Raw genomic sequence first — 10,205 nt, 5'->3', positions numbered from 1 at the left:
CAAGGAGAGGAACCAGTGGTCACACACACACACACACACACCCACACTCTCTCCACAAAGCACACTTCAGAGTAAAAGAAGCATCTGACTTATGATAATGGGAGAGGACTCGATCACATCTGTCTCAGTACTGGACAGATCATTTAGGCAACAAACCAACAGAGGACCAGTTGATCAGATGGAGAGAAAAAATCTGTGGTGATTAGAAGGGAGAGGGGAAGAGGAAGGATAGAGATTGGCTAAGGGACATAAAGAATAAGTATGATTTGTAACAATGAATAGGATAATAAATTCTGATGTAAGTCACACTATTATCCTATGCGTAAGTTTCTCCTATCTGTAGTTGGGCTGGCTTCTTTCCTCAAGATAAATTTTAAACAAATACTTATAAGCATAAGTTCAGCATACTTGGGGCTGTGTTTTGTGCAGTGTAGCAGCATCTCTGGCTTCTTTCCACTAGACCTTTTAACTTCCAGTTATGACAACAAAAATGGCAGGAAATATCACAACTCGTATCTAACTGTTGTTAGATAGTCAAAATCAAAACTTTTTTTTTTGCTCATCCTTTTTGTGACTGGTAAGGGGATCGCAACCCTTGGCTTGGTGTTGCCCGCACCGCGCTCAGCCAGTGAGTGCACCGGCCATCCCTATATAGGATCCGAACCCATGGCGGCTCGGAGCACCGCACTCTCCCAAGTGTGCCACGGGGCCAGCCCATGGTCAAAACTTTTAAAATAGTTTTGATTCTACACTTATCAATACTATTTGAAAATTTGTATTCACATTACATAAAGTTTTCATTTCAAATTATCTGATATATAAAGATGAAAGTTATGTTGAAAGATTTGACACATTAGATATTGGTGAAGATAAACTTATTGTCACTGTTCAATGAGGAGTCCCTGTCTGGTAAGATGTTCCATATTTATTGCACTGTTTCCCCCTGTAATTGAATTTTCCCATAAGCAGACTTGGGTGTAAAAGGTGACAATATAGGTTTCTCTTCTGTGTGAACATTCTCATTTCAAGAACTGGTAGCGTCTCTTGGGAAGCTCATAAAATCAGTTAGCACCATGGGCTACTTGTGTTGTAACACAGAGATCACACATGAAATGGCAAACCATAGTAAGCATTTCTTACATAAAGTATGAATAGAGGATTTGGGGATAGAGCTGGAAAGAACTATGGTTTCAATTCAGTCTGTCTTCAATTATGGTGAATTTCTCCCACCTATGGCCCCTGACTCTACCCTAGGAGTCATCTTTCCTTCAGTCCCACAGAATGAGAAATCAGGGACAAACGCATGAACATTTTTTTATTGCCTGGCCTGGAAGTAATGTTTATCACCTATATCCATACTTCCCTGAACAGAGCTAAATTACATGGTTCAACATAGAATTAAAAGCTGAGATTGCAGGTAAGTGTACAAGAGAAAAAAAGGTGTTTTTAGAAAATACATACCCAGTTTAATCCATGCAGAATTTCCCCATGTAAATTATCTCACACCTGCTACAGTGTGAATTCTTTTTACTTTTTTTTTTTTTCCCCAGTGGCTGGCCAGTACAGGTGTTATCAGCAACATGCTCTAAACAATATGCTAACTATAGCCAGCCCTGTAACTGCTGAAAAAAGATATTTTCACAATTATTCACCCTCTTCTATATCTTGAGGGTTGCACATCTGCTGATTCTACTACTTATAAAAACCAAAAGAAAAAAATAAAACTATTATACAAGTAAAAAACAATACAGTATAACAATGATTTACAAGGAGTTCCTTCTGTATTCAGTAATATAAATATTGTACTCCAGATGTAAAGGACACAGAAAAAACTTCATAGGTAATATTGAAACAGTACACCATTTATAAAAGGGGCTTCATCATTTGCAAGTTTTCATCAACAAGGGTTCCTGGAACCAACCTCCAATACCAAGGGGCAGCTGTGCACTTATAGGGCCTCTTCTCGATGTGAGTTCTCTGATGAAAGGTGATGTGATTTATGGCAAAACCTTCTCCCACAGTCATTATGTTAATTGGGATTTTCGCATGTTTGAATTTGTTCATGTCTATTATAGTGAGTTCCAGTAAACTGTTTTACCACATTCCTCACATTCACATGGTTTCTCACTTATGCCAATTCTTTGATGGCTGCTGAGGTGTAACTTTTGGTTAAAAGCTTTTCTACATCTTTTGCATTCATATGGTTTCTCACCTTTGTGAGTTCTCTCATGCCTTCTGAGGTCTACCTTTTGATTAAAAGCTTTTCCACATTCTTCACATTAACATGGTTTCTCAACTGTATGAGCTCTCTGATGAATGTTGAAGTATGACTTTTGCCTAAAAGCTTTTCCACATTCTTTACATTCATAAGGTTTCTCAACTGTATGAGTTATCTCATGCTTGCAGAGGTTTCCCATGTGGTTAAAAGCTTTGCCACATTCTTTACGTTCATACAGTTTTGCACCTGTGTGACTTTTCTGATGCCTGCTGAGGTTTGAGTTTCGGTTAAAAGTTTTTCCACATTCTCTACATTCATATGGTTTCTCACCTGTGTGATTTCTCTGATGAATGCTGAGGTCTACTTTCTGGTTAAAACCTTTGCCACAGTCTTTATATTCGTATACTTTCTCACCTGTGTGACTTTTCTGATGACTGGTGAGGTTTGACTTTCGGTTAAAAGCTTTTCCACATTCTTTGCATGCATATGGTTTCTCACCTGTGTGACTTTTCTGATGACTGCTGAGGTATGACTTTTCCCTAAAAGCTTTTCCACATTCTTTACATTCATATGGTTTCTCACTTGTATGTGTTCTCTCATGCCTCCTGAGGTCTCCCTTGTAGTTAAAAGCTTTCCCACAGTCTTCACACTCATATGGTTTCTCACCTGTGTGAATTCTCTGATGAATGCTGAGGTATGACTTTTGCCTAAAAGCTTTTCCACATTCTTTACATTCATATTGTTTCTCACCTGTGTGACTTCTCTGATGTATGCTGAAATAAGACTTTTGGCTAAAAGCTTTTCCACATTCTTTGCATTCATATGGTTTCTCACCTGTATGTGTTCTCTCATGCCTGCTGAGGTCTCCATTGTGGTTAAAAGCTTTTCCACAGTCTTTACATTCATATGGTTTGTCACCTGTGTGACTTCTCTGATGAATGCTCAAGTACGACTTTTGGCTAAAAGCTTTTCCACAGTCTTTACACTCATATGGTTTGTCACCTGTGTGAGTTCTCTGGTGAATGCTGAAGTGTGACTTTTGACTAAAAGCTTTTCCACATTCTTTGCATTCATATGGTTTCTCACCTGTATGTGTTCTCTCATGCCTGCTGAGGTCTCCTTTGTGGCTAAAAGCTTTTCCGCAGTCTTTACATTCATATATTTTTTTACCTGTGTGAGTTCTCTGGTGAATGCTGAAGTGTGACTTTCGGCTGAAAGCTTTTCCACATTCTTTACATTCATATGGTTTCTCACCTGTATGTGTTCTCTCATGCCTGCTGAAGTCCTCTGTGTGGTTAAAAGCTTTTCCACATTGTTTGCATTCATATGGTTTCTCACCCAGGTGAGTTCTCTGATGAATGCTGAAGTTTGGCTTTTGGCTAAAAGCTTTTCCACAGTCTTTACATTTATATGGTTTCTCACCTGTGTGAGTTCTCTGATGAATGCGAAAGTATGACTTGCGGCTAAAAGCTTTTCCACATTCTTTGCATTCATATGGTTTCTCGCCTGTGTGAGTTCTCTGATGAATGCTGAGGTTTGACTTTTGGCTAAAAGCTTTTCCACAGTCTTTACATTCATATGGTTTCTCACCTGTGTGAGTTCTCTGATGAATGCTGAGGCATGACTTTTGCCTAAAAGCTTTTCCACATTCTTTACATTCATATGGTTTCTCATCTGTATGTGTTCTCTCATGCCTGCTGAACTCTCCCATGTGATTAAAAGCTTTTCCACATTCTTTGCATTCATATGGTTTCTCACCTGTGTGAGTTCTCTGTTGAATGCTGATATTTGACTTTTGCCTAAAAGCTTTTCCACAGTCTTCATATTCATATGGTTTCTCACCTGTGTGAGTTCCCTCACGCCTGCAGAGGTCTGACATTTCTCTAAAAGCTTTTCCACATTCTTGATGTTCATAAGGGTTCTCACCTGTGTGAGGTCTCTGATGTGTGATGTGTGACTTATGGTTAAAAGATTCTCCACATTCTCTACATTCATATGGTTTCTCATGTGTGTGAATTGTCTGATATAGAGTGAGGGCCGACTCATGGTAGAAAAATTTTGTACAGTCATTACATCTATCTGGTATTTTACTTGCATGAATTCTCTCAGGATGGCTGAGGAGTGAATTCTCACAGAAGCTCTTTCCACAGTTAACACTTCCATAGTACATTTCTCCTGTGTGAGTTCTCTGATTAATTGTAAGGTCTGACTTCTGACAAAAAGTCTCATGTTCATTACAACCATAAAGCTTTTCTTGTGTAGGTGGTCTCTGATGTGAGGTAAGGTATAATTTATTAAGAAAAGATTTCTCACATTCAGCATATTTATGGTGTTTCTCTCCTGTGTGCATAAACTGATGTTTAGTGAGTTCAGATGTTTTATAGAACATTTTCCCACATATAGCATGTTGAACAGTTTTCCTTGCTACCTGATTTATTTTTTGGGCAATGACAGCTGTCTTACTACAGCCTTTCCCATATTCATTATACTTATAGGTGGTCTCATCCATATGAATCTTTTTATGTGTAAATACTATTGCCTCTGTGTTGGAGGATTTCCCTTTTCTACTGTACTCTAAAGGCTGCTTCCCTGTTTGAATACTGGGATACCGACAAAGATGCTCATGATGTCTGGGCAATTCTCCAATTATATGATGGTCATCAGGTTTCTCTGCAGCAGGCATCTCTGGATCTCTAGGAAGAAGTGCATTCTGACATATGTAAAACTCTTCATGTCCCTTTCCACAATAGTCCCCATTATTTATAATGAGATTTAAAACATGATATGAATTCAAATAAAATGATTTTCCTAACACAACTCTCTCCTCAACTGATGTGTTGCTGTTGGTGATTACAATTTGCTGCCACCATCTACCATGAGTTTCTTGGTTCCTCTCCATGAGGTCATCATCTATCTGGACATCTGAAATGAGAAAAAAATAACTAATAATGAACCACACATAAGTACATCTCTTTGCTCAAGTAAAGGTACAGAAGTGCCTTCCAATCCTAGCAACAAAAGATTTTATAAAAAAATCAATAATGGATGTTGGTTTTATGAGCTTATGGAATTTTTTCTTACTGGCAATATAATATTGTACTAATATATTTTCTAATGTTATATTTATCTTTCCTTCTGTGTTCATTTTTAAATTTTAATTTATTAGTAAACTTATGTTAAGAATTTTTATTTTCTGCCTACTTGTAGTTTTCAACTAAGCACCTTTCATTTCTTTACACCATTTTCTGTTTCATTTTTACAACAATGTGTCTCTCCTGCTGCTGTTTTCTCATTATTTAACTATGAAGATGCCTAGGTTTTCTTTTGTCAGCTACTTTCAGGTACAGAAGTGAGCCAATTTTTAATCACATGCAGGAACATGGCTGAGGATAAGGATTTTGCATTTATGTTGATATGCTTTACACTCCTCCCTTAGAAAATAGCTATAGGAATGTGGACATTTCTCAAAGAATAAAATATCATTTTCTCCACTCTAGATAAAGATCGCTTCCTCCAGGTTTTTCATTTAAACTGACTTCCTCTGCCTCTCATAAACTATTACAATAAAGGCAACATCAGTTCTCCACCCTAGACACCCACTTCTGTTCCAAAATATTTGGTTCTGCAGCCAAGGCTGTTCTCACTATCTTTGAAATATGTTTTTAACTCTTCAAATTGACTTGTATTCTAGTACCAATTTCTGGTACATAGAACACCAATTGATAATTCATTTCTTGTAAAAGCTTTTGTTTTGTGCAGTGAAATTTTAGTGGTCTTCTATTCTCATAAAGAGTCTACTGCACATTTCTCATTTTAGCTTGTTTTCTGAATCATTTCCACAGATAAAACAGAAAAATGCTAACTTTGAACTCCATTCCCAACCAACAAGCTTATACCCTTGACATGAAACCCTTAGTTCACATGGCCTTGGCACCAAGAATCTCCTGGTTTTCCTTCAAAATCAATGACCACCCCTTTCCATTCTCCCATGCAGGTTTATCCTCAACTTCATGATTTTTGCGTGGTGGTACAAGGCTCACTGCTGTACTTCTTTTCCTATTTTCTTAGTGAATTGCTATGTGATACCCTGCACTACTTTGGGACTATGTGAAGAGTCTCCACCAGAACAAAGGCCCTCACCAGATGCAACCCCATAAACTTGGAATGCTGAGCCTCCAAAACAGACTTGTAAGAAAAAGATTTTTATTTTTTTTTTTTTGTCTTTTTGTGACTGGTAAGGGGATAGCAACCCTTGGCTTGGTGTCGCCCGCACTGTGCTCAGCCAGTGAGCTCACCGGCCATTCCTATATAGGATCCGAACCCGCGGCGGGAGCGCCGCTGCGCTCCCACGCGCCGCACTCTCCCAAGTGCGCCACGGGGCCGGCCCGAAAAAGATTTTTTTAAAAAAATAAATTACCCAGTTGCACATATTCTGTCAGAAACAACAGAAAACAAACAGATACAGCATGAAAAAAATGTACATGAGAATTGAAGACACAAGCACAACTGAAAATGTTAAGAAAGCAAATAGGAAAAGTAAATGTGAAAAAAGAAATGTAGGAATTAGATTTTGGGTACATAACAAACAGATTCAGCAAAATAAAATATCGGGATGTACATGGGACACCCCACCTTGGAAATTGTGTAATACAGGATTGCAGATGAGCCATCCTCAAGTCTAGGACATGTGGGGGAAATTGCTAGAAACAGCTGAGCACTACCAACATCTAATGAGCTTTACTTTTCTTGGCTTCTTCAATGTATGTACTGACAAATCTTGCATGATCTGGTTTGGGCATTCTTCTATTGCCCATGGTTCTGCTCCTTCTACCTTCGCAATCACCTTAGCTTTGGTTAATGCAGTGTTCTGTTAATGGGAAGTAATGTAGGACTTTGTAAAACTGCTAAGTCTGATCCTTGAAAGAATGGTAAGAGCTCAGCTTTAGACACTGTGCAATAAAGAGGCCAATTTGAACCTTGTGAGAGCACACTATCAAGAAATGTAATCTTACCAAAACAGCATGAAACCATATAAATGGCACCTATATTTATGAACAAAAAAGAAACTTTATTGAAAGTTACTGGGGAGTTTTACTCACTCAGTGACACCAAGTTGCTGTAGGTCTCCAGCATCACATCCCTATACAAAGTCCTTTGAGCATCATTCAAGTCCTGCCACTCCTCCCAGGTGAAGTCCACAGCCACATCCTCAAATGATACCAACTCCTGTAATGATACATTGTTCTCAACTCAAGTCAACATTCCTGGGTCACGAAACAGAAATTTGGGAGTTTAACTCTTTGTGTGCATGTGTCATATTTGTCTTATATAAGATGCCAATTCTTTTGTACTCCATAGAATGGGAGAAAGAAAAATCAAAGGACAAATATCCTGGTACTATATTAAGTTATTAATTACTAAAAATAATATTAACCAAACTTAGGTTATATCTTAAGAAATATCCTTGTTGCTAGTGATAAAAGTGAATAAAATTCTTCTTTTCCAAGGAGAGTATAAACAGGCATGAAGATGTAAAAATAAACACCTATGTGAGATACTGATTGATACAAGTTCAATATACACAGGCATAAGAAAGAAATAGAAAACATAGTTTTGTATTCAGTTTGAACTTCACTGAAATGCCAAAGATGTTAGACTCTTCCATGTGAACTGCATGGTCTCATGAATATGAGACAAGAGCAAGTCCAGTCACAAGAACACAAAGAACACACCCCACATTAATGGAACCACACAAAGCACCATGTCTGTCACCTCTCCCAGGGTGACGGAGATGAAAAGGATTACTCAAAGCCCATTTCTCCAGAGCAATGAGAGGCCCAAAAGGGTTCATCCCAGGAGGAATTCCCTCAAGAGAGAAGGATTCCAGGAGTAACCCCAAATCAGATTTTCTCTGTTTTTATTGTCCAGGCAAGAAAGTTACAGAAAAGAACACAGGTGGTTAATCAGTCATAGTGTAAGCAATTTACTATCTAAGGAGTAAAAAAAGCTAAGCTATGTGAAGTACAAAAAGAAACAATGAGATAATCATCATGGCAACACTTAGTTCCCTAAGAAACTTAAAGAAACAGCCAAAGGCAAGATGGGGAACATCGATCAACCATTAACCTTGAAACTTTTAGCTCACATACTTTCCCATCATTAGGGTTAGCTGCACCAAGAACGACTGCCTTTAGAGCAATCACTTTTGCTGTGTTACAATTTTCTTATTTACAACAGACTTTAGTCCTGAGAAAGTTTTGTTTTTTCCAAGCTTACACATTCCTACACGTAATTCTAAAAGGTTAAGCTATTCCTTAAACTACAGGGCTTTGGTCCTGGGGCCCTACTCAGGGCTGGGGCCCTACTAAGCTACTACCTATGCTAAGGGCTTTGGTCCTACTAAAACTAAGGGCTCTGGTCCTACTAAGCTAAAGATTAAGGCCCTGTGAAATACAGCTTTTTTAACGTTAGTATTCTCCACAAGTCTGAGTGAATGACATTGGGCAGTATAAGAGAAAAACAATACTGAAGCAACTGATTATAAAATGATTCTTCACTTAAATATTGGACCTATTTCAAACAGTAAAACATTTTATGTAGTTATTGTTGTTTTTTTAAACTACTTATGAATTTAAAGTACATTAAAAAGCATTCCAAAATTTCCTTCCTATGTGCCAAAGGATTGCTTGTGTCCAAACCAGGGTGTAAATTGCAGCTTTCTAAGCCACAAGAAGCAAATAATGTGGTCCTTTAAGTACATAACTTTATTTGCATTTTAATAGTCACCCACTACAAGGAGAATGGAAAAGGCTCTTAGGGAGAGGCAGAGGGAGAAAGAAAACAGGGTGACAGAAGACCAACTACATTACAACGTAAGAGAAATAAGCACCCACAACAGAGACTTAACAATATAAAAAAGAAACAGAATGAAAAAGCAGAAATGCAACATGGTAGTAATTTGCTTTGCAGAAGTTAGAGTTTTACTCTCAGGCTACCTACATAAGCACAGTTTGAGGAAAATATAGTTTAGTCAGGTCCCCACACCTCAGGTCCAGCTGGGTGTGGTGCAGCACATTCTTTGTAAACAAGTTGTGTGGAAGTTGCGTTAGTGCACATGCATGCCAATGTATTTTTAGCTTGTTGCTACTCCTGTGTGCTCTTCAGAGTGTATGAAGCAGAGGCTCTGAACGGTTGGTCAGCAGAGCTCATGTCTAGAAATCAAGCCTATTATTTCTTTATCCATGGCTCCAAGGACCTTTTCCTTCTATTGTGCTCATAGACTGGTGTGTGAAGGGTTTGGGAATGGGCTCGAGGGATCTGTGAGATCTAGCCCTAGCTACAATTGGTGTAGTCTGGCAGGATTCTGAGCAGGTACAGGGGCCAAAAGCCATTGGGAGGAGAGGAAATGTGGCTACTATAGAATGTTGTGCCCTATGGCCACTTTCCTGTTGACCAGGATCTGGCTGCTGCTCTGCAAGTCATCATTAACCAGGCACTACAGCAGAGAACTCTCTGGGAGGGGGAGGAAATGTGGCTATCCTTGAGCATGTGGTTCCCAGTGGCCACTTTTCTGCTGACCGGAGCCTGGCTACTGCTCACTATGCTACAAACTGATCAAGGTCTGAAGCAGAAAGCAGAGTTATGGGAAGTGTGGATAAATGTCCTGGAAGACGATGTGCAGCAACTGGACACTCCTGCTTCTCACACCAGGGAGGATGACAAACCCAGTGGTGAATTGGGGGAAGACTATGTCTCCAGGCACGACATGTCATGCATCAGAAAGTGAAACATGAGCAGCCTATGGGACCAGGCAAACAACTGGTGGGCAATCCACAGGTGACCCAATTCACTACCTATGTCCCATAAACCCAGAGTGAATTAGTTGACTTGAGACAGTTCCAGCAGAAACAGGGGGAGCCCTTGGCTGCTTGGGTGCTATGGTTATGGGACCTAGGGGTGGACAGTGTGGTATGCTCTGGTGAGGAGA

General features: G+C 39.2%; 1 protein-coding gene across 1 annotated transcript; it reads right to left on the bottom strand.

The window, feature by feature from the left end:
• Nucleotides 1-1,208: 1,208 nt before the first annotated feature.
• Nucleotides 1,209-7,439, bottom strand: LOC134364154 (zinc finger protein 709-like). The gene is made up of 2 exons (XM_063080065.1): nt 7,318-7,439; nt 1,209-5,140 (listed from the first exon to the last, which is right to left on the bottom strand). Exons 1-2 carry the CDS (start codon nt 7,349-7,351, stop codon nt 2,280-2,282), a joined length of 2,895 nt encoding a protein of 964 aa, XP_062936135.1. The 5' UTR covers nt 7,352-7,439; the 3' UTR covers nt 1,209-2,279.
• Nucleotides 7,440-10,205: the final 2,766 nt, after the last annotated feature.

Source organism: Cynocephalus volans, chromosome 15 (genome assembly GCF_027409185.1).
Source record: "Cynocephalus volans isolate mCynVol1 chromosome 15, mCynVol1.pri, whole genome shotgun sequence".
Lineage (NCBI taxonomy): Eukaryota > Metazoa > Chordata > Mammalia > Dermoptera > Cynocephalidae > Cynocephalus > Cynocephalus volans.
Note: the sequence above shows the minus strand (reverse complement) of the source record. Positions and strands in the feature narration are given on the sequence as shown.

Bases quoted from the DNA above. Each gene is read 5' to 3' on its own strand.
- LOC134364154 (XM_063080065.1), bottom strand. From the start codon at position 7,351: ATGCTGGAGACCTACAGCAACTTGGTGTCACTGA. The intron at 5,141-7,317 runs GTGAGTAAAACT...TTCTCATTTCAG, and splicing joins CAGCAACTTGGTGTCACTGA to ATGTCCAGATAGATGATGAC.